The sequence below is a fragment of the Falco naumanni genome, chromosome 13 (genome assembly GCF_017639655.2).
Source record: "Falco naumanni isolate bFalNau1 chromosome 13, bFalNau1.pat, whole genome shotgun sequence".
NCBI classification, from domain to species: domain Eukaryota; kingdom Metazoa; phylum Chordata; class Aves; order Falconiformes; family Falconidae; genus Falco; species Falco naumanni.
In genome coordinates, this window is record NC_054066.1 from 10,587,081 (window position 1) to 10,611,815 (window position 24,735).

At 43.2% G+C, this 24,735-nt stretch overlaps 1 protein-coding gene across 10 annotated transcripts in view; it reads right to left on the reverse strand.

The window, feature by feature from the left end:
• Positions 1-5,010: 5,010 nt before the first annotated feature.
• The window catches only part of DOCK10 (dedicator of cytokinesis 10), a 134,094-nt gene continuing 114,369 nt past the window's right edge, over positions 5,011-24,735 (reverse strand). For 6 of the 10 annotated variants that reach the window (XM_040612980.1, XM_040612984.1, XM_040612982.1 and 3 more), the window contains exons 45-58: positions 24,164-24,379; positions 23,402-23,459; positions 22,973-23,071; positions 21,186-21,292; positions 20,575-20,697; positions 19,518-19,631; positions 18,821-18,826; positions 13,608-13,754; positions 12,887-13,097; positions 10,665-10,855; positions 9,874-9,974; positions 9,398-9,536; positions 7,363-7,438; positions 5,011-5,750 (exon numbers count right to left, since the gene is read on the reverse strand). In XM_040612980.1, coding sequence (XP_040468914.1) covers positions 5,683-5,750; positions 7,363-7,438; positions 9,398-9,536; positions 9,874-9,974; positions 10,665-10,855; positions 12,887-13,097; positions 13,608-13,754; positions 18,821-18,826; positions 19,518-19,631; positions 20,575-20,697; positions 21,186-21,292; positions 22,973-23,071; positions 23,402-23,459; positions 24,164-24,379 — 1,656 coding nt within the window. In that variant the 3' untranslated portion in view covers positions 5,011-5,682. The remainder of the gene's footprint in view (positions 5,751-7,362; positions 7,439-9,397; positions 9,537-9,873; positions 9,975-10,664; positions 10,856-12,886; positions 13,098-13,607; positions 13,755-18,820; positions 18,827-19,517; positions 19,632-20,574; positions 20,698-21,185; positions 21,293-22,972; positions 23,072-23,401; positions 23,460-24,163; positions 24,380-24,735) is intronic. The other 4 variants (XM_040612985.1, XM_040612987.1, XM_040612981.1 and 1 more) reach the window with 3 other exon arrangements.

A 24,735-nucleotide genomic window follows, 5' to 3' on the forward strand; every position in this document is an offset into this window, starting at 1 on the left:
AGCTTGCTGCCCCTTGATGTCTCCTGGCAGCCGTGTTTAACCAGCAAAGCTCCAGGATTTTGTTGTAGGGTGAGCTGGGAGACGGTGGCTCCAGCCACTGCCCACTCAGCTCCGCCAGCAGTCCTGAGAGCCTGGAGCCTTAATAGCCCCTGGTGCTTTCACGCCTTCTGTTTGCTTATTAATTTCTGCTGCAAAGACAAGTGCTTTGTTTCATCGTTAATTGTCAGCAGTGTTTCTAGCTCCCACATCAAAATAAGGTGTAGAAGTAGACAACGCAACCAAACCACTCATCCCTCCCACTGCAGGCAGCGCTACGTGGCACAGCAGCACTTTGTGCTTCCGCAGCAATGCCCTGAGCGCTGCTGACATCCAGTCACCAACGGCCCCCCAGTCAGCCGCCCACCGCCCACCCCCTCTGTGCAGGGGCTGCCCCGGGAGAGGCACCAGCTCAGCTGCCTCCGGCACATCCCCGGCACAGCTCATCAGATCCTCTGGCAGCCCCTTTCTACAAGGAGGGGACCTGGAGGAGAAGCGCTGCCAGCTCCGTGCCGCAGCCTCCAGAAAGCAAAGTGAGGACAGGAGGAGCGGGAAGCATGTGCGGGGCCCGTGGGTCCATGCCAGGGGGCTCCTGCTTGAGGGGATACAGCAGTGGTGGAGCTGAAGGTCCTTCCTGGTAACACTCATAGTTCTAGATGGGCTTGGCTGTTCTTTATCTTTGGGATTAATTTTATTTATCTCAATGCAATTCTCTTAAGTGAGAAACATTCTAGTTTGAAGTTTTTTCTTTCTTTCTTTTTTTTTGTATTTTTTTTTTCTTCTTCTACAGCTCTGGATGCTTTTCTCAAAACCCCTTTTCTCTCTTCTCATTTGGTATTTGATTTTAACATCCTTTAACTATCTGGGTTCAAAATTCACTTCACTGCTTTAATTTGCTTGCTGTGAATGCATAAACACTGATTATTTTTGTGATAATCTAAATATTATGAGAAAAATATCTTGCATGCATAGCAAGCTTGTTAAAAATTGCTAAATGCATTTAAATCCATAGCAGATAAGATAGCCTTGATAGATTATCTGTCTTGAAGAATCACCCTCCCATATTAGTTACAGCTGAAATACCGAGTAGTCAGTTACCAGTTTTAAAATTGTTCAAAACTGAAGCAAAATGTATGTGCAGCCTGATGCTTCTCAGCACGTGGGACATTTTTCACACTGAGGTCCATAACTCCACGTTCAAAACTATGTGTGAATGTAACTTCATTTCTTGCTAGATCCGTGCCTGTGGCACAAGGGCAGCATGTCTTGAATACAAATGGTACAGATCATCCTCCTGTTTCTCATTTGGGTATTATTAAAAAAACAACCCCAATCCAACCCAACCCAAAAAATCACCCCTGTTCTGATCAACATCACATTGCCGACATAACATCTCTCTGGTGAATGTTAAGACATAATTACCCTGTAAGGAATGATTCCTATTAAACATTTAATACATCTCCCTCTAATTGAAATTTAAGCCTTTGGTTGTGGTTAGGTGTCACTAAAGATGTGATTAAACATAAAATATGTATAACGTCTAACTTCTTTTGGGGTGTTAGGGTAGCTTCCACTAAATAACAAATGTATAATTTCATTTGCATTCTGAAGACTTTTTAAAGTAGCTCAGTTTGAGGCTGGCACGGGCAGATCTCCTTGCTCAGGTGAAGGGGAATCTTTCACACGCTTTGCCTACAGCAGCAGGGGGATGAGAACCTCCTTGGGCTCAGCTTTGCCCTCTGCCTTTCCGCCCCTTGTATCCCTTGATGGCTTCGCGCTGCCCCAAACCTCCTCTGCCACTTGCCTCTCCTCTGGCTCTGCTGCCTCCCAAAATTCCTCTTCGGAGAATCCACAAGAGCAGCTTCTCAGACTGCACTTAAAAGTCTTATGCGAAACCATTTGCTGTGAAGGTCTAATGCAGAAAAATGCAGATTTTCCTCTTACACAAGCAATCTGAATGCGAGAGCTGAACACGCTGAGCATCTGCAAGGACACCAACAACAGTGCTAAATCAAGCGCTTGCACATACGCGTTGTTTTTCGCCTGCTATTAATAATCTTGCTCATAGCCTAAAAATCAGTCCTTGTCAAAGTCCCACCTGTAGAGGTAAACACCTCTGTAATTCCACACTTAGCAAGAACTTAGACTTACTTAAAGAAGCACTGGCAGCTGTTTTCCCTGTCCATCTTTATTTCTTTTCTTCAAGCAGCACATTTAACACAATGTTACCTGCAGCATGTCTCACAGCCACCTTTGCCCGTCCCCCTGGGGCAGCTGTGCTCTGGCCACCGAAGCCCTGCCCATCCTGCAGTAAAAATAAAACCTATGGATGCCAGCAGCAGGAAAGTCCGTTTGCTCTTGGACATGTCTGCCTCCCTGAACTGCTCTTCTCTGTGTGTTTTACCCACCTTATGCTTGTTGTTTGTGTGTAAAGGAAAACAAGCAAAGTTTGTTGTGTGGTTGTTTTAAAATTGTTCTAATGTTTGAAATAAAGCAAGTTCAAAGGATCACTTTCAAAAGTCATTGAAACATAAACCCAGCTGTAAGAATACACTGTGAAATAATTTACTGGAGAAAACCTCAGCTCCGCCAACAGCCACCCGTGTCCTGGTGGTTGCCTTAGACAAAAGGAGTCTCAGAGCAGAGTTTTAAACAGAAAAAAAATAGCGTAGACCTCATGTAATCCTAAGAGTTTGAAAAGCAGGGATTGTATGAAAAGAGCCCTTCCTCACAGTGCCTGCTCTGTGGCACGCAGTCCCCGTCAGGCACCAGCCTTTGCAACCCTGTGCAGCTCTGTGGGGGCTGGATGTGGGATTCAGTGCCGACACATCTAACTTCTGCAGTTTCGGTTGCTCAACTTTACGGCAATAAAGGGCCAAATCCCATCTTTGTAATAATCCCTACAGCCTCGCAGGCCTTCTGCATTTCTCTCATTCTCACCCCTCAAAACACTGGGACAATCCATGGTTTAATGCTTTGTTTTCTCTCCCTGATGCAGCCCCAGTTCAAAGCTAATGTTTGCTAATTGCTTTCACGCAGCTATGTTGGAAGTGCTTGAACACAGCAGGAGATGAAGAGCCATCTGGAATAAGGACACAGCTACACACAAGCCTGAGCATCTTTAACACCAACAATAAGATAATAGCCAGAATACAGACTGGATTTTCAAAGTCCCAGAGGAGGCTGCAGAAATGGTGGCTTAAAACAAACCAAACCCCACAACCCTTAGAGTTACACATGAAACTCATTTTGTGTGCAAGCTATTGAGAAAACAATCCAGGGATCTCCTTACCTCCGCTTTACAGACCACAGTGTGGCTTCAGACCAGGCTGGTGTCAGCTTGCAACACTCCCCCGGTGCGAGCCACACTTTTGCAATCCAGTTATTCCCAAAGATGCCCAACGAATTTAGTTGCTCAATTCTTGTGGATGCTACTTAGAAATGGTCTGTCTCCAAATCACCTTGATCGTTTCTGAAATACCCATCCATAAACGCAAATCATAGTAAACGCAAAACGAGTCCAGTGAGACCAACAAACCAAGGGACAAGAGGGCTCGATGCTCAGACTTACCTGCTCTGTCCTGCGGGTTCCCGCTGTCACCACCGATGACTGGTTCCTCCCATATATACAAATGAGCAAATAACTTCATCTACCACTGTGTATAGAGTATTGGCGCGATTTAACCCCGGCTGGTAATTAAATGCCACGCAGTCGCTCACTCCCTGCCCCTCACCCAGAGGGATGGGGAGGAGAATCGGAAAGGAATGCCAAAACTAGGGCAAGTATAAAGCAGATTAAAATTTGAGCCAGAAATCATTCTTTTTGGCAGACTATTGGTTTTGAACAGTGCGGTGCCTGAACAGCAGAGCTGGGCGTTTTGAGGTGAGGATGGTGAAGGTGCCTGGCTCCTGCTCCAGCCGCGGTCGATGCTGGCACGCAGCATGCCACCAAGAGCTTGGGCTGTCACCAAGTCACAGGCGTGGGCTTGCGCTGCCACAGGACTAACTGGAGCAGGGCCCATCCCAGCCCACGGAGTGCCCATCTTGACTGCTCCCCTCTTTCCTCCCCCAGGAAAGAACACCATGTGGGTTTCAACCCTTCTCAAAGATTTTTTTTCTGAAAAATCCCCGATCTGGTGATATTGAGACCCTGCAGCCAGCACTGGCAGTACCAGCAAGCAAGGCAGAGACTGGATGGTGGCACTTTTACCTTGCACGTACAGATGGGGTGAATTTAGAGGCCACCCTTGGCTCTTTTCTGCAGAGCCAGGCTACAACTTGAGTTGAGATTCACCAGTTGTGAACTGGGAGTGTCATGGGAAGAGATACAGGCAAAGAGGTTGGGCAGAATGAGGCAACACACTGCAAAAACCCTCCTGGTAGCCCACACAGCAAGGCACAGCACTGGCCTCTGACCTGAACAAACGCTCCTGAGCCTGTGGAGGACTTCGGGGAATCACCAGGGTTTCCCCAGGGAAAATGAACCACAGTTTAATGGAACTGTGGGGACTGCATGCACAGAAGAGAGGGATCCTAAAAGAACAAGCAGGGACCCCTGAAAGCAGGGATTTCCTATGGGTAAAGGAATGAACGTGGAGCGTGTGAGTGCTGAGGTTAAAGGGAACTCATAAGAGCTGGCAGAACCACTCCACCTCATGCCAACACAACGTGGAAACTGAAACACACGTCTCACGGGAGGCACATGGTTTCCCCACAGCCCCCAAGCAAATTCTGAGGCTACAAACTTAAAAGGATGAGCAGAGCTTCCTTGGCCTCAAGCAGGAGTACACTGAGCCCCGGGTTCCCAGGGTGGCCTCAGCCTGGGGCCACGGAGCAAATCTGAAGCCAAGTTCTGCAGATGGTCGGAAGTGTCCCCATCACAGCCACAACACAGCAGACAGCCGCGATGCAGGAGGCATCCTGATCTCACCACTTCGGAAAGTGCTGACGTGGGAATGAACCAACACACAGGCCTTCAAAGAGAAAATTTTATGGACGCTTTTATACACATACACAAATATTTTAATATAATGGTAACTGAAATGTTATCTATATTCTTAGTACTGTCATAATTAACTAAAAAGATAATTTTTAAATTTTGTAAAAATGACATATTTTACACATCTTCTATTTACAATTGCAATATACTTAAATGTTATAAAACATCCACTCTGACCTTTAAAATATATGTATACTAGGACTTAGTATTAGATATATTATAATTTATAGCAAACTTAGGGTTTGCTGTGTACCTATCTGTTCAATGGGAATTTCATAATCAGCCTGGCTTAATAAAGGCTGTTCAAAACCAAAACCAGACAACAACAACAATGAAAAAGATAGGGAATGTGCAAATATTGGGGCAGGCAAAAAAAAAAATAAAAAAAATATCAAGCTTGCAGTTTTAAAAAATAACATCATGAAGAATTCCAATAAATTAAAATCATAACTCAAAAATCCTTTTCCTGACGTTGTCCATGACCAAATAAGTTTTCAGTACTATTAATGTAAAAGGAAAAAAACCCCAAAGAGCAAAAAAAACCCAAACCCCAAAAAATCAGCCACCCCAAGTCTTCGTGTTGCCCATGCTGCAGTCAAGCATCAGGGTTTGCTGGGGTGGCTGCTGCTGGCACAGACGAGCTGGCTCTATTGATGACTCGCGAGTAAGTGCGCTCCATCCCTTGGTGTTTTGCCGAGTCCTCCTTGTATGCAATCTTTCCATAAAAAGGAAAAGGGAAGGAAAAAAAGTAACAGTGAGAGAGATCTGAATACTTTGGTGTCTGAAGTATTAATTGTCTAACCAAGGGTTTCCCTTTATTTATTTATTTATTACACAATGATGCTAAAGATCTGACAGAGGTTTTTTGCTTTGGGACCCAGAAGTGACAGGAGGCTGCAGCGAGAGGGAGGATGTCCTCTGAACCGGGGGGATAAATGGGACTGGGCTAGGGTCACAGCTTCTGCCAAGCGGTTCCCTTCATGGGGTTCCCTGAACAATGTTTCTCTAACAATTCTAACACAAACACAACTTAGAAGTCACCTACATTTTATAAACTCAGCAGACACCTGCACTAGCACCTATTGACCGTGGTACAAGCCAGCCCCAGCTGCACCCACGCAGTCACTCGGGGCACGCCGCATCCCCACCGAGCCTCACACAGAGCAGCCGAGGAAACACGTCCCTTAGCAGGGTCTGGACCGCTGCCGGGCTGAGGCTGCAGGCAGAGCTGTACTCTGGGAGGAGCAGTGGCAAAAGCTTGTTCTGCCCTGTCCTTTGCATAAAGCTTTAGCAAGAAGGAAGATCTTTTTTTCTGAAGTTCTTTTCAGCCTTGATAATAGCTGTTCTTCCTACTTCTATAAATACAGACTGAAAACCTGCCTTTTTCCATGGGACACTATCTTGAAGCATCCCCAGCAGAGACACGGGCCACCCCCACTGACCATGCAGCCATCAGCAGTGGAAGAGAAACCTCTCCCCTTCACAAAGCTCCAGGTATAATCTTATGCTATCAACCCCCAGTTATCCCCAGTCAGGGCTGCAGGTCAACCCTAGCACATTTATCACTTGGGCGGACATGACCACACCGCCTCCACGTACAGCTTTGGAGCTGCTCCCATGCAGCAGGTGGAGGGATGGCACTGGGACTCAGCACCACCCGGCAGTGCCCAGCAGAGCCAGGGAAGCTGCGAGGAGAGCGGGGCAGCAGGACAGAGCGCAGGCGGGCTGCGGGGCACACTGCCTGCCCAGCTGGGACTCACATCCAACGCTCTTCCCCGGGGCATCAGAGTCAGAGAGCTTGGGGCGGCTGCTGTTGCGCTGGGCTGTACCACTCCTCTGAAACACACGCAGCTGGGCTTGCACACTCTCCACTGCACCCCAGCGTGGCCTCAGCCTGCATTCCAGTTGTCCCAGGGTATGGGCACAAGCAGCATGGTGGGCAGGGCTGTGAGAAGGGGACCACACTCACAGGACAAGGGGGGCTTGGCTTAATTGGTACCTTTCTATGCCATTTGTCCCTGGCCCTTCCATCCCGCCACTTTTGCTACTACAGGCACGTGCTTTTGCATTAGGAGGTTCTTGTCAAGCTGCCCCGCTGAGCTCCCCAAGATCATGACTAGGATCCTAAAGAACATGCACCTCAACACTGCTTATGGACAATACATCACACGTGTACCTTGTCTTTTTTTCTTTTTTTTTTTAACTCCCTGAGCAAGGGATTTGTTAGATGTGAAACTGAACAAACATACCAAGTAGAAAAACCAGCAAGTGAGGAAAGTACATGACATTAAAAGAAAAAAAAATAGATGTAAGAAAAATGAACATACCACTTTTGGCTATAGTATTGAGGGAAATGTTAGACAGGGAAGAAGAGAAGCTGTATAAGCAAGGACCATGACAGAGCTGTCAGAAAAGAAAAACAGAACAAAACAAAACAGAGAAAAACATATGGTGATGAAAGAGTCACTGTCAGCGGGTGAGCAAACAAACCCCTTTTGAATACGACAATGGAAAAGATGGCAAATCTTACTGGTGTAAAGCACACAGCACAGTTATAAGAGAGCCTCAAGCTTTCCAACTGCAAGGTAAATATTTCAGCCAGTTTACAGCATGGGACTCCTCTGAGGCAATGCTGTGCTCAGAAGTAGGGAGTTCATGAATTCATTGCAAGAGAAGCAGAATTTTCCCGGAAAGCCACGCTGCCTGGAAAACTGGGCTGTCACTTGTAAGGCTTCCCCGCAGGGCTCAAGTAGGAGACTGGTTTTCAGCGTGGACTGTCAAATTCAGATATTTTGGTTAAACAGATGGTGATTTTGACTTTTGCTGGATGAACTCTTAACTTTACATATTTACATTGTTATGTTCAAGTAATTTTATGTTATTTAGTCTTTTCATTTACATGATGAAAACTCAGAGCTCACTGATATAAATACAGGTGTGAGTATTTAATAGAACTCACCAAATATTTTATGAATGCTGAAACTCATGGGCCGGTCATACCTCATTTAAGTTGACCATGCAGTCTCCATTCTTGTGGGAACAGTAGCTCACACAAAAGACAAGGTACTACCTATGTACATTGACTGGACGGCCAAAATAACTTGCACAGGAGAGGCATGAACACGGAGTAACAGATGATACCCTCAATATTTACATACTTACATAACAAACAGAGATAAATATTAGTTATGATAAGATTACTGGAATGCTTGAGGTTCTGAAATCTTTATACACCTGAACAGGAAAGGAGTACAACTCTCAGAAGAGCAACCATCAAGCTAGCCCCCCACCTGACATACACCAAGCCTTCAAAGCAATTACACCGCTTTACACCCTGTCAAAAACTAGCTTGATTCCACAGTAAGTATAACAATGGGCCAAAAATCCTGATAAATCCTTATTCTCTTCACGTATGAAGAGAAGTAATACAGCATGCTCTGATGGGGTGCCAATTGGACACTTCTGTGAGACGCCATCACTAATACCAATGGTTAAACAAAGTAACTCTGTACACAATCAGTGCTTATGTGTGCTATAGGTAACGCAGCGCAACGACTGCAGAGTATTTCTCAGATGCAATCTAAGGTGGCCTACACACAAGCATGCAGAGAAATAATTAAGCATGATTTAATTTGCATCTAAGTATGCAGAATCATTCAATATTTAAATTAAAACAGAAAACATAATAAAAAATATCCGCATAGACACAACAATAGAGTAGCTGCAAGTATGCACTGAAGTCCAGTTCAGTATTTTGGGGTGCATTTCACACAATGTTGCCATGCATGCTTGTCCTTCTGAAGATGCTAACAGCTGAAATATATGGCATGTATTTTGACAGTGTACTTCAATATAAAAAGATAAAAAAGAAATAACTCTTGCTCTCAAAGCTGAATACAAATAGAAACTATAAAGATACCTCCTCCAGTTAGAAGCTAGATCTTGAAAGCAATTTACTGTTTTAATTAAATACATCACAGCTGTAGGATAAGGCAAGCAAACCATAAAACACTGGTTTAACTGATTATCTTTCTATGCCTCTAGACCTCAGTCTGCATTTAGCCTCATAAACATTCAACTTTTTTGAATTTGAATTTTTTCGTTAATGATTTTTTTTTCTCCAATATGTAGCTACAGGTAGAAGACAAACCTTTGTCGATCAGTCAAATTCATTATGTATAATAAACCTGGATTTAAAAAAAAATATGTCGGGTGGGAGGGAGAAAACTATATTTTCTCAGTGACTGTTGCACTGCCAGGTTTTACTTCCATTTTTTTTTGCTCTACAGCTTCATTTGTCGCTAGAAGACACAATTAGCTACCCTCATTCAGCCCAACCAGCACCAAAACAGATGCTCTAACCTGTTCATTCATAACTGCAGAGAGCTCGCTGAGCATGTCCTTATAATGAGACTTCATCTCTCCCTGATATTCAAATTGGTCCTCCTTAATAAGGCGTTCGTTGACATCAAGAGCATGTCCACATGCCTCTGCAAATTGCCTACAAGCACAAAAACACAAAGAACAACCCCATAATTTTTGTAGTAATGAAAAAACTGTCTATCTATATATATAAACACACACAAATCCTACTGTACTTCTCTCCCTTGCAAATTACACCTTGTTAGAAATGAATTTCAGAACTCATTCTCAGATCAAGAGGAATGTAGGCTACTAGGATAACCCAAAACTTCCGTAAATGTTTTCTTGGGAATGACTTTGAAAATAGGGTGAATGCAGATGTAAATTAGCCTGGTTCAGTTCAGCCTGATTCCACGTCACACCTACTCACACTACTCATACTATGCAGAGGAGGGAAATCTAAACTTAACGTTTACCTGAAGATTTCCTTCAGAAGCTTAACTTGATTATCAGGATATCTCTTGGCATTTGTCTCTTCAAGGAAAGCTCGAGCATAGGCCATCGGTCCAGCATTTACCTGGGGGAAAAACACACAACTTGGGTGCAGAGAACAAGCAGTTTATTGTAATATTCTCTTGTGTTCCAAGGCTTGGGGACTGGCCTCAGGCAACCAAACCTGTGTGAGGAACATCACCTCACTCCTCTTGTCACCTGGATGAAATCTGAAGAGTTTTACTGAAGAAAAGGGAGCTGGTCAGCCTTGCACAAACTGCAGATCCCTGCTGGCCTTTCAAAGTCCTCAGCTAGGTAACAATCTAGAAAGCTGTATGCCTGAAGACATTTTAACAAGGGAACCAGAAATACACACACCTCTCACCAATCCCAGCTTTTCTAAATTGGGAATGACAACCCCAATCCTAACAAAACTCCCTTTAAAATATCTGCATGCCCAGCTGTGTGATGGGCTGTATTCTCAAGTGGCACATGATGGTCTTCCTGGAAAAGTCTTAACATTTATTTAGAGAACATTTGACTGAAATAGTTTTTCACGTAATATTTGCACATAAATGCGGCAAATCTCATTGACATCAGTGGAAAACATTCAGTTCCCCTACATTTTTAGGGTGGGCTTCAACAGCACTGGAATACAAGACATAACCAGAAATATAAAATAGAAAAACCATGTCTGGAATGATGAAAACCTGAATAAAAATTTAGGTAGAGGCAGAAGACAAAAAAAAAAAAAAAAAAAGCAAATTGTCATTACCTTGACACTGACACTTCCTTGGAGTTTGAGCTGCAGTCGGATCATGTCCACTTCTTCCATTGTGCAAAGCTGATTGAGCTCTGAGACTTTTTTGGACATCTCATCAATGGCTACTTCGATAGGGTTCAGCTCTGTGCTGGTTTGGCTTATGACTTGAATACGCTTCTTCACATAGGGAAACAAGTGACTGGCTACTCGAAAGCAAGAAATGTATCAGAGAAACTCACCCAACAAGAGAGCAGTTAAGAAAGCAAAACTATTAAGTTGAAGTATTAACTTTTGACCTTGTTAATCTCTTTATCAATCCATACAAATTGAGTTTTAATCACCAAATGAGCAAAAGCGAGACAGTAGGCACTGGAAGAGCATTCCTTTTGGATTCGTCACTGTTTGCTACTGAGCTCTGTCATATTCACGTGGCTAAAAGCTCTCACTGTCAGATTTTAGCATCCCAAAATTTCTTCTAATAACTGCTCTGGGAGCTGACAGAAGAGTAAACCATTGATAAACCCCTTCCTTCCAGTCAAGGCCTTCTCACGGATCTCAGCGGGTCTGGCAAAGGTACTGTTATGGCACATGAAGCCTGATCTGATCTAACAACCTTTTCCTGACTGCTCCACATACTTTGGAAGGCCTCCCAAACTCTACGTATGCCTTCCTCCGGTGAGTGTCTGCTGCCAGTCAGCTCAGATCTAAATGAGCTCCGGCTTACAGGGTGGCTCTCCTTGGAGAGCAGGAAACCCAGGACTTCCAGAGCAGCGCACCAGCAATCCACAGTCTGCGGCTCCACTGCACTTGTCCTCTGTGTACCACAGGCAGCAGGTTCTGCAGCAGAGATGCTGGGTGGGTACCATTACAGCCACCCAGCACCTCTGCACAAGCACGATTAACTTCCACTGCTCCTCCAGTCACATCAGTAAGCCTTGCTTTCTTCTCAAACTAAGAGCACTTCTTTTTAGATAGGAAGCAAATGAAAATATATGACTTTATCGAAGGGGTGGGGTGCGGGGAGAAAAAGATGCTTCCTTTAGAGAAAAGCACTGAGGTGAGGCAGGTGTCAGAGGGAAAAGCAGGGGAGAAGAGAAGGTCATTGAATTCCCACCTAACGCTGAAGATAGGGCCTGGCTGGCTGAGAGTGGTGGGAGCTGATGACAGCATGTAATAACCTAGGGAAAGTATTGCTGGAAGAACAACCCTCTCTGGTTTTGCCAGACATACTCTAACAGCTGCACTTTCAGGTCAGTGAAACTACCTGCTTCAATACACATCTCAAAACACCTACCGCTGCTCCAGCACTTACAAATACCACGCACAAGCTGCTACAAAGCAGCTTACAAGCAAAGCTGCGTCATGTAACAAGATGCCCTCAAACATCGGTGCTTTTCTCTTGACTTGCCAGAACAAAACTTTCAGGTGACTACGCCTGCACTGTGAAAGTAGCTTTCCTCACTCTGCCCTTTGGGAGAAGCAGATGCACTGAAGTCAGCGGGGAACTGGATTTTCTGTCTCTGAGGAGCCTTTGGTGTGAACATCAGCCTCTCTGCTCATGGCTGCCCATGAGAACAATGCCTCTGTCTCGGGCAGTTTCTCATACTCTCAGCCAAAATCCAGAAAGGTCAAGTTCCAGTAGTAGTTTCACAAGGGATGCCTCTTTAAAAAGAGATTTCAATGATGATAAGGAACTAAACATTTTCTGTTTAATATGACTCAGTAAGAACAAACATATCTACTGCTCCCTGACGTTCCTGTCTTAAAACACTGATTGTGCCCAATGAGATGAAACCTCACCTCTCACTTAAAAAAATTCTATATAACGTATCTTACTCCAACTTTGAACAAAAATTTGTATCTTTGTTTTACTCTTCTTGGCAGAACAGGCACCCTACTTCTTTGCTTTTTCTTTGACTTTATTATGAAAAGAACAATGGTTGAGTGCTAAGCTGCCTCAAGCAGAACCACTCCCAAATTACATCACTGCAAGAACAGTTAAGATGTCAATAACAAGGAAACCAGCTAAGACAGCTGATGACTCCACAAATGAAAATAACTTTCCCTAGTAAGAAAGCACATACTTTGCCAACGGACACACTAAAAAGAGTACTTATCATTCTGCACAACACGCTGTGCCTATTGACTGCGGAAAACTTGGCACGTAAAACGTGCTGCTGGGCTTAACTGGCCAAAGTGGGACGGGAGAGGGGAAGCTGCCTGAGCAAACGTACTTGTCAGGATTGTGCGCCTCTTGCACTGCTCTTCTACACCTCCGTGCTTTTTTCCTGAGAGTGTGAAAGGTGTTTCAAACACAAAACGGTTGATGTTGTGATGCATTTCAAAGTCGGTCTTTCTATCTTCAGCTTCTTTCTCTTCAAAGAAAGGTGTGACATATGTCACCTGGATATACGCGTATTTTGGATCCAGATCTTTGGGGTTGACCTGTGCAACAGTGGCAAACATCATAAAATTCTGTTAAGTGTGATGAGCTTCCAAGGCATGCATTATATTTCTTATACTTTTATCTATCATAGCAATACTGATTAAAACAGAGATTTCCAAATGTACTATTCAGACCACAGATTAATGCAAAGATACTTAACTAAGAGGCCCCTAAGAACAGTGGAACTTTTGAGTATAGCCATTGGTAGAAGTAGATGAAAGCTAAACGAGAGAGAAAACAACTTGCTCCCTCACTGCGGTAAATATCCACATGCTCTCAGCAGGCGTATGATGCAATATGCTCTCTTCCCACCGACTGTGATGCCCTGCTATAACATTGTCGTTTCCATAAAGCACCTGCCACACTATGAAGTGAGAATCTTCTTTTGGTTGCAGAACAGGTTATCGTAGTTTACACCTACACTCTGTTCACATTCATTCAAAACAGCTCAAAACATGAACCATGCGCTCAGTTCTCCCCCTCATGCAGAAACCGCACATCTTTTGTACCTTGTTGGAATCCTGGATGATCTTCACATTATCTATTCCAAACTTGTCTGCGTACAGTTTCATCAGCCTTTGAGAGATCTCTGACAGGCCGGTTAATTTGGGTTCTTTATAGATATACTCTTTACCTTCCTCTTCTTCAAAAAAACCCTGTTTGGAAAGAAATGGAAGGATACAGTGAACACAACAGACAGGGCAAGGCCTCAAGAAGGTGCTTACATCAGGAATCAAGGTTGCCTGTATGCCCACCAGAGCATCCAATATGCCATTTCCAGCACCTAAGTTAAAAGCTTACCTCTCTCCTAGAAGACACATACCTAGAGACCTGCATTTATGGCCTGGTATCTCTGAAGTTACCCAGGAAATTTATTCATGTAAGAGACCTAACTGTTTAAAGAGTTAATGTGCTTTCTTGAGAATGCTGTTGTGTATGTCTGATGAAAAAACCCCTAATGAATTAAATATTCTTTAAATTTTAATTGTTTGGCTGAATTAACTATATCAGAAGCACTATGCTAGCAGAACATGAGTGTAACAGCTGTTTGCTGGATGCCCAGCTCAGCTGGGGTGCACGCAGCATGCCACTGCTGCCCACAGCCATGCACAGGGCCCTGGTATGGAGATCCTGAAAGGTCATATGGAATTGCAGCATATTCAGAAATAACTACTAAATGATTCACATTTGAAAAGGGAAAAAAAAAGAAAGACACTGTGTGCTCCTTTGCAAAAAAGCTCAACCTTTTAAAGGTCATTTACTTATTACACTGGATGGACTTGGCAGAGCTTTAATAAAAAGCTCCATCAAAGAGCTAAACAAGAACCTGTCAAGCTTCAGAAGAAAAACTGACCTCAGAAAATTAACACAGCATTGCGTCATGTGCAGGTGAGACACTCAACTGCTACATGATGAACATGTACATCAACACTCCAAGAAGAGCTCTCCCAGCTGAGCAAAAAGCAGCAGGTGCTCCATTAACAAGGACTGGATTTATCCCAATGCCATGAGAAACACCAGCCCTCCTTCCAGGATTTCATATGTTGCTGATGAAATCTGGCGGTGTTAACCACTGCAGCTGCACCCAAAGCCTCCTCCTCTCACCTTAACACAAAGTGACCCAAAGGAAAATACCTGCAGCTGGAGGGATCAAGGGGAAAGGCAGACAGCATCAATGATGTCAAACCCAAGGCCCTTTGAACTTAACATGATAGGGCTTGGACAGCTAATTCTACAATATGCCTGGCAAATTCTGGAAAACTGCCATCTGTTGAAAAACAGAGACGCACAAATAACTCCAAAATATCTTTGGAAGGTACTCATGCAAAATCCAGTCTTTTCATGTTGAAGCATATTTCAACTTTGGCCAGTAAAATTATTGACTAGGCAAACCTTCACAAAAGAAATATGCAGAATTAAAATATATTAGCTGTACATTTCAATGTTTGTTTAGGAAAAAATCCCTAAGGTTTATTTCAATAGGGATTAACAAATATGTGCACCTCTGACTTCTCTTTTAGTGAGGACAAGGGGCAATAAAATTGAATTTTAGTGTGGCAAGTGCCAAGAGCACTGTGGGCATTACTGGAAACCAATGACTAACAGCAGCTTGTCCAATAGTATCCTAATCAGTCTCACAGTGACCTTCTAACATTGCACAATTTTTAACAATATTGTCAATTAATCTCCATAGGCATATGAAGAACTTCACAGTTTAATTAGAGAACAAATCTACAGCTCAAAAGCTGACACCCTATAAACATTTACTGAGCTGGCCAGGCAATTGACTTTCTATTGATTTCACTGAGAAAAGATCTGCAGGATCATAACCTGCTTTCTGGTCTTGTTCCCACTGAAACAAAACTGCTTTATGTGGGAAAACTTCATTAGTTTCATGCAACCATACTTAAACACACTACTTGGGATTGCCTCTGTCACAAAACATCTGTTTTCTGTTACTATTCAGTGTTTACAACAAAACCCCTCATGTTTTCCAAATCATAGCAAGCTAGATTATAGTTTATGCTCTTAAACACTGATTCTGTGTATGTTTGCACACTGAAGTATGTGTTTATATGTAAGTGCCAAATCTCTGTACTGATGCTGCCTGGCACACTAAGATGGTATCTGCGTTAATGGTTTTGCTTAGAAAAATACCTGAAAACAAACAACTAACATATTTAGTTATGTTTCTGATGCAAGAGACATCATTTAAGAACATATTCCCTACAATATTTCAGCTGACGGGTGACAGGCAGACGTTAATTGCAAGCTATAAATAATCGTGTCTGCCATATGCTCTATGGCTGGCAAAGCCTATTGAAAGTAAGATTAAATACTTTCCAGGAGCCAAATATCCTCCACTTTCAGGATTTTAAAATATTAAGCAGCCAAGGTTACATTATCAATACATATGCCTAGATTATTTTCATACTGGCTGGTTTTACCCTGCAAGGACAACGCAGCTTTACAGGTGAAAATTATTACATGGACAAGCTGAAGGTAATGGAAGAGAGATGATTTCCCAGACAGTAGGTTATTGGTTTCCACTGAGCTCTGATGTGCTGAGAGTCAAGTTGCGACCTGGGATTGTCACTGTGGGAGCACTGAAAAGGCCCTTCTTCCCGGTGCGCCCTCAGACACATCCCTTGGAGCTCACAGGAAACCAGCCTCTTCTCTGAGCTTGGCTGGAAGAATACACACCAACCCCAGAGCTGGCGAGCTGAGGTGAAGCCTTCTGCTTTACCTGCCAAGAATTAGCATCTAATGGATCCTCCCCTGTCAGTACCAAGTGAACGTCTCCTCCCATGGTAAGTGAGGCTGTTGTACTCTTTGCTCCGGAAGCTACAGCTGTTTCACCGCGTTTGGAAAAGGGGCCACATTTTTGGCTTTCAGACATGAACCTGCAGTCAGCTTACCATGGTGAAAATCTGCCCTCCAGCTTCTACAGCTTCTTGCACAGATACGAGAACAAACCCTCAGCTCTACCTTTACCTAACACTGCTCTGAAAACAAGTCTTAAATGTCTTTGCTTATCAGCACCATAAAAATTTCCAGATATTCACCACATTTAGAGCTTTTTTTGTTTGTTTTAATTCAAGAAAGATACTGACTTTTCAAAACACTCTGTGAATAAAATCATAAGCACTGGCTGGTGGCCACTTGGTGGTGCAATGAGATGTTGTCACCCAAGGCCCTTAAAATTTGCAGTCTACAACAGCAGCTGCCGTGAGATCCGGCTCTGTGAGCTGGCAAATAAAGCTCTCTGGTGAAAACAACCAACAACATCCTCCCCCAGGACTACATTCACTCAATTCATCCTTCCAGAGGGTCCCTGCAGCAATGCAGCAGCCAAATACTGAAGAACGGTTTTCAGGTGCAACTGCAGATTTTTTCTCCACTAAGAACCCCCCAAATTCTCCCTGCAAACAGAATTTGCAGTATTCTTTTGTCCTTTAATCGGCTTTCTCCTCAGGTTTTGTTTCAGTTAAGGAACAGCAGTGTTCCATTTTTACAAAACATATATATTTATCGATACAATTGATAAAAGTGTTTAACGAATAAATGCATATGTGTAATGATACATCTTTTTATACGTGTGTGCTTCCATATGTATCCGCTCACAGGTATTTTATGGAACAGTGTATGTGTAATGCTGAAAAGGAATCCCATACCTGCGCACCGAGCATCCCACACCTGCACACCGAGTTTCCTTCTGTGGCATTTCCTTTGTAGTGGCCTAAGCAGAGCGATTCATGTTGCTTTACACTGGTTTAACTGTGTAACACTAGCAAAAACCTGCAACCATAAGCTTTGGGGAGGAAGTGTGCAAAGTCTGCCAGAAGCAAAAAAATAAAAGGGAATTGCTTTTAATGTTTTAAATGAATTGGGCACCGAGACTCCTTTCCGTATGGAGGCCTGCAATGCTCTTGGCAACAGAGGGACCGAAAGGCCTCACAGCTTTCCACTTGCACGGCCAAAATGGACGCAAGTGGCACTTGGGAAAACAGGGACTGACAGAAATACAGAAAGGAAACCTTCCAGAGGGAAAAAATACGCAGGCAGAGCCAGCATATGGGAACGGACTGTTCCCTTTCTCCTTCCAGGTCAGCTTCCTCTGTAGCTCCCACACCTGCTGTGGTGCTTTGTGTACTGGTAAGCCCTCCTGAATCAGTTCTGCAGACACACTCCTATTATCCTTGGTAAATGAGGCACAAGTAATGCCCCTGGGAATGATCTACCTGTAGTTATCTGCGCTGTGCCATACGCTTTTGTCACTACGCCTCTGCAAGGAGTGATAAGAACATTCCCGCTTTCTCCCACGTAATATCGCCCTGGCAAAAGGGAAGGAGGAAGCTGGGATGGATGCTCAGTGTCTGGTCCGAGCAATATGCAGCTATGACAGTCATACGCTTTAAAGCACTAAAGCTGTTTAAATGAAGTGGCCCTTGTGGCACTGGCAGCCAAAAAATCATCCCAGTGTAACAGATTTTAACCCAGCTCAGCAAAACTGCTGCAGCTGGATTACCTGCTAACAAGGAGCTGCCTCTGGGACAGCCCTGGCAAGAAGTTGCAGGTAGGAGAATCCTGTTTCCCCCTCCCCTGCTCCCATTTTGAGGAAGGTGAGGCATACGGAAAACTCTACCCTTCCTCAAGTGCAGCTCGCATTCGGCAAGTTCAGCTTTGCTGATCTGTATGAACAGCCAGGACTCGCCATTTCCCTCTGACTCCCAGTTTTCTTGCTCCTACAAGGGACTACCAGCAAGGTGGCTGCACCCTGCCCGGAGGGCTCCCGTCACCATTGCCACAGATCACAGACTGACACAAGAGCCTGCCTCTCTGCAGCTGCTGCACAGGCCAGGAAAGCAGGCTCTGCATTCAAACAGCATTAGGGCTACACCGAGTTTTTCAACAGAGGAAGAAGGGCTCCAATCCCACTCCCAGTGAAGCTGAGAGAAAAACTTCCACTGAGATGAGATGACACGGCATTGGGCCCCATGGTGCACACACAACACGGCGACAGATACAGCTTGGTCATTCAGGTAACTGAACAAACAAAAGTTAGTTTGCAGGATGCAACGATGAATGAAACAATGTTATTTCATCTGCCATGAACCAAAGAATCCAGAGCACAGGAAAATTAATGTTAAGTAACAGTACAGGGAAGGATAGAGGACATGTGAGGAGAATTAAACAAAACATGCAAAAGAACTAGACTTACCACAGCCTTGAATAAGATCAAAAGGAGAAAAGAGCAAATTTCTGCATTAAAATCTAATTAGCAAACAGAATGATTCACATCAATCTGTTGTTTACACATCTTATGATATCAGAGTAAAGGAAATCGTATGCTTGCCAAAACCAGGTCTTAAAGGAACATGCTGGATTGCTACACTGGTTTGTAGTGGAAGAAAGCACAAAATAATGCTCTGAGGATGCTGAAGCACAGCAAAGGGAATAAAACTACGGTATACTGCACAGAATCAGAAGTGGCCTGAAAGCAGAAGTCAGAGTCAGAAACACAACAAAACGTCTACTGCATACTGCTCTGCTTTAAGTTCTATTAGAGGAGAGCACCGTATATCAAAGGTGTCTTATCTCTTTTTAAGTTTTACTCTGAAAAAACCTGCCCTGCCTCAGTCTCGGTTTTGCTTGATGAAGTCAAGAGCTAAAGCTGACATACAAGTCTGTTCTCCGCTAAATCCACCACTAAATCCATAGCAGCAGTTTACACAGATGCAACTGAGTGCTCTCTTGAGTAAAATCCTGCTTGGATTCTGACCCACAAGGCACTTTCTACCCCATGAATTCACTGCCAAGTGTTTCCTTGTTTCAGCTTCCCCCAAATACATCAGGATTAGAAGACCATAGCTGAAATCTGGGAATCTGCAGAGACAAAAAAATGCAAGTTGGCTTACCTGCCCATAAAATGCAACACGGTAGTATCGCCCAAAGAGACGTTTCTCAGAGTTCACTACTTCTGCAACCTTCAGGTAAGAGCGGTGGATGTCATAGTACAAATCAGACAGCCTCTACATCAAGAAACAGGGAGAGGGAGGTGAAGTGAGAGCATGCAAGTACTTTGGGAAACGCCACTACAGCTCTGCACAAGCATGGCTTGCCTTCACCAGATTCCCAAACCTTTGCAAAGTTGGCTGTACACACTAAGGGAATAGTTTAGCCTTGTCAGCAGTCACTAAAGATTCATTTCAAGGTTTCTATCATTTTCTGGGCAGTCTTGCAGCAGTGGGTGCCTTCGTGTACAGGAAGACGAGCAGCCCACCACCAGACAGTGGGGTGGTAGGGACCTAATAAGAGGGCAGACAACCCAAGTGTCCTACCTGCTGGTGAGAGCATGGGTGCCAACAACTCCAGTCAGCTCCCAATCCTGTGCAAAGACATGCTACACACAATTACCACTAAAAAGCACTTTTTCAGGACAGTGAGCTGAAATTTCAACTACGTTAAAACCTGAGGACCTCCTGCTTCCTCAGCATACAGCTTATTGCTATCTACCTCTTTGGTATTTTTTTTTTGTTTGGTTGGTTTTTTTAAATTTAAACCCAGAAAAACTAGTAAAAAAGATTATCATCTGGTGATCCATTATGTATTGAAATTGTGAAGTAAATAAGAAATGAAGAAACCCTAGAATTGTGAAGAAATCACACAATTTATTGGCAGTTTCTAAATACAACACAAATTTGCTCTTGGTTTAAAAACACATATAAAAATCCATTGGCTAACACGAGGTTTGTTTGAAATTGTTTTGTTTGTTTACTGTTGTATTGATGTTGAAAAGAAGAAAGTAAGACATCAGGGTGTTTTTATCTACAGCACAAAGTATTAAAAGGAGAAATTACAGACAGGGAAAAAAAAAGCCCATTTCTTTTAAAGAAAGCACCTATTTTTCCCTAAAAATTTTGATCTTTACCATTGTCTTAAGATAATTGAAAAAGATATAATAAACCAACTTACTTTAAAGTCCCTCTGCTTCTCAAAAACAGCAATGATAGGCTTGTTAACCTCAGCAATAAGCTCGTATCTTTCAGACTTCCACAGGTATTCAACACACAACTCCAGCTGCTCCACAAGAATATTCTGCAATTCCACAAATACGAATAGTTCAATGATTTGACAGCCGGTGGCATTTAATTAATAACAATGCAGCAAAAGCACATACCCACTATTTCATTTTTATTCTGTATCTTCTATATTAAGTTTTATTTCAATGACACCATGTTTAATCAGGTATTGGTGACCTAGCTCTTCTTTAATTAAAACCCCTGAAATAACAGTAACGTGAAAATATTTGAATACTTGAGAACTCATTCAGAAGAATGGGTTTGCTTTGTGGGCTCCCCCTTGCCCTGACTTCCAGCTCTGGTACTTCATGTTCTGGTTAGATAAACACCTACCCCTGATATTTAGTACAACAGCTATGACATTTTACTCAAAAGCTGTGTGCCTTTTAATACTGTGTGAAGTACACTACTCTCACTGTAATTTGTTGTAATGTGCACAGACATCTATTAGAAATAACACTCTCTGTTAATATAAACGAGTATATAAATGTTAATGCTGCTGACCTCATTATAGGGAGTATCTTGCATCCCAGAGTCTTCTTTCATTGCACCTTCTTCTTTAATGTTGGGGGTAATGCTCAGAAAAGCAGGCCATCCCATGGAAAATAAGCCTTGAAGTGCAAGTCATAACAATGTCAATTAATGACTGAATAACCAGGTAATACTAAAAGTTATTGGATGCCATTAAAACAGAATTGATTTTATTTGACTGGATTTATTTGACTGTTTTTTCACAGCCCAAGTGATGAGAAGCACAAATGGAACTGACTGCGTTTATGGGACTATTACACATTCTCTCTGTGATATAAATCCACTTGTGTCCCGGCAAAGGGTAACTGACCTTTTCCTGCTGCAATCTTATTCCTCTCTTTGGAATTCCAGTCCCTTAGCTGAACTGCACTGGCAGCCTCGTAATGCTACACGGGCAACGCTCTTCTGTACAGGAATTACCATCGCAGACAGAGGCGAGACAATTTATACTTGTCAAACCAGCGCTGTGACGGCCAGCCTGGCCTGCAGGCACTAAACACTGTGCGCTGGGACCCCCACTGGTGCCACCCGCCAGGTTTGCTCAGGGAGAGGGGCACGCGCCTTTGCCGGGCTTGGGGCCACCCTGGCAGCAACCCCCCCATCCCGCCCAGGTGAGTGGGTGGCCACAGCCCTGGCCGAGGGGCTCCCTCACAGAAATCTCAGGCTGGTGGCAGCAATGGCCGATGGAAAGGCTCGTAAAGGTTAAACCTGAGCTTACAGTTAGTGCTTGCAAAGCCGGGCCTTAGCGCAATGGCTGCAGAAGGAGCGACTTACACAGGTATTGCAAGTTACAGGTCAGGCAGAGTCCGAGCCATGAATATTTTACTACCCCCTCTTGGATGGAGAAGGTAAAACTGCCAGTGGGGGCAATGAAATTCTGACACGGTTTGTGTTCAATTTAAACGTACTAAGGCACAATTACAAAGCTAACCTTTACACACTGAGACAGAGGGGCTCCATCCCCTCTATCAGATTTTGAAAATCGTTTAAAATGACCCACAAGTTCTTCACTCCACCTACTGCGATCTGTTATTAATGCTAAGTATTTTACCACTAGTGAACAATCTCCAAAATACTGGTCTGCACAGAAATCTCCCCGCTAAAAGGATGCACTTTTCCACCTCACCCACAGACACTTCCAAGTGTAATTGGAGAACTACAGCCTTCCCAAAACTAAATGTTTTCTCTTCCCCAGATATTTGCCCTTGCCCCCAGAAATTGCTCTTTGTAAAAATGCTAAAATATCTCATGCTGATAATTATTTTGAAATATACATTTCATAAACTAAATAACCATTGGCATAGAAGCATTAAGAAAATATAAGCCCACACTTTATTTCTCTAATAAGCATCACAGATTAAAAAAAAAAATATCTTTATCATGTTACGTATGGATAACCAGATATTAATTCCACCCCCCTGCCCTCCCATCTTTGGGTCGCCAAGGAACGGGACATGGATTTGCATGCTAAACAGCAATTGAAATGAGAGGGATTTCTGTTGTCGATGAAGAGCAGACTGCTCTCTTGCTGAAAAACCTCTTAACCAGACAGATTCTGAGCAATTCATCAAACCAGCCAAAGAGCATCAGAAAAATAATGTATAATGTTTCTGACATTACTTGCTTCCTATTACAGCCATCAACATGCACTATAAATATTTTTGCTTTGGTAGATATTTTTCCGGATCAATTGGAAAACAGTAATTTGATTCCCTAATTATGTTATTTGACCCATAAACAGCCACGGTTAGAGCACTCACTTCCTCCATTGTGAGTTGTTAGTAACACATTACTATCAGAGACTTGACCATCTTCCAGGAGCATACGTGAGGTACAAATCTTTTCCATTTTCCAGTAACCTATGATAGTGTAAGATGGTATTAGTACACCGCTACTCGTATGTGTTAATACATGCATATTTAATAACGACAGACTAACAAGTGAAGCATTCTCTTTTAACACTCACTTACTAAACATTTAATTAACCCTCTTTACCCAAAAGACACACTTTCACTGTTCCAGTGCTAAGATGAGCATTTATGATATATTTTAAAAATAAAATATTTGGAAAGAATTCAAGCAGCTTTAAGAATACTTTATATATAAGGAAGGAAAGCAGGACAGCCAAACGTTATTTTCAACAATAATGTTTATACATATATAATTGTTTTTGCATATGTTGATCTTACCCTTTCTTTTCAGGTACTCTGCAATGAGAGCGGCGATATGAATATAGCACATAGCAGCCTGTAATAAGAGACCAAGACACATATATATGTTAAAGTACGTTGTATGAATTACAGCATACATGTCATAAGGAGTGCATACTTTCATCAGTCAAGCCATGCTGCAAAAAAGGGAAGACAAAATTAATATAACCGTTTAAGAGAATAATGGATTAAATGATGAAATCCTTCTTGATTGTTGATTTTACTAGGTGTCTTAGGTAAAAGCATAGATTTGCTCAAGAAAACCATTAAGATTACTTAGTAAATCCAATATTCCTGGGCTATGCGCTGGAGTTTTGCATCACCCATTTTTTTCATTAAAAGGACAACACATTACAAATGAAGTTCCACTCCAGTGCCATGGTGGGGGAGAAGAAAATCCTTCATGAAAGTTATGCACCACTCATAACCTCATCTACACTACAGCTACTGGGCCTGCTAGGCTTAGGCAGCAGCGATGCTAATGTGATACTGACCGTAGCTTCTTCATCAGACATTGTCAAGTCTTGCTCAAGCATGTATCTGGTAGTCACAATTAGGCAAACTGGGATAATAAGCATTGTATCTCTAGGTGTTTTTCAGACCCGTCTTCCTCTCATTTCAAGCATGTGAGAAACACTGTATGATTCTCCTAAATCACTACTGTTTGACATTCAGAGCCCTTTTCATCAGAACATCTCAACTCAAAGAAAAATGGTTTTCCTGTCAATTTAGTTACATTACCTCTGATAAATCTCCATTTCTTGCATGAATCTTGGCCATGCTTTCAAGCCACGTCCTACGTAATTCAGGTGTACTAGCATATGAATTTGCTAGGCTGTACTGCAGATCCACAAGCATCTCGGGGTCTTTCTCATGCTCCTTCATCTGAGCTGTGGCCATCAAAACCGTCCTGATGCGTTTGGTCAGATCCTTCACCTCTGCTGGGAAATTAACGTTCTTTGGGAAAGAGAAGCAATACATCACTAAAACCATCCAAAGAGCTACATGCAGCACCCCTGAACGAGCTAACGTCCTTCTTATGGAAGACCTTCTTCCCCTTCTCTAATTCAGTAGGCTTTGAAGCAGGGTCACAGTTCCACCGTACAGACACACTGTACTCAAAACCTTGATGTTTTTTTTTACTGATATCTCATAGCACCTCTAGATATCCCAGGCAGTCAGCAACGACTCGGCTGAAGTCAGCAAACCGAAACATTTGTTCCTCAGTTGCTTACTGGATCCAGAACTGGATTCTCATACACTTTCTGCTGGCGAACAGCACCGTGCACTACAGATAGTCCTGCTTAACTACA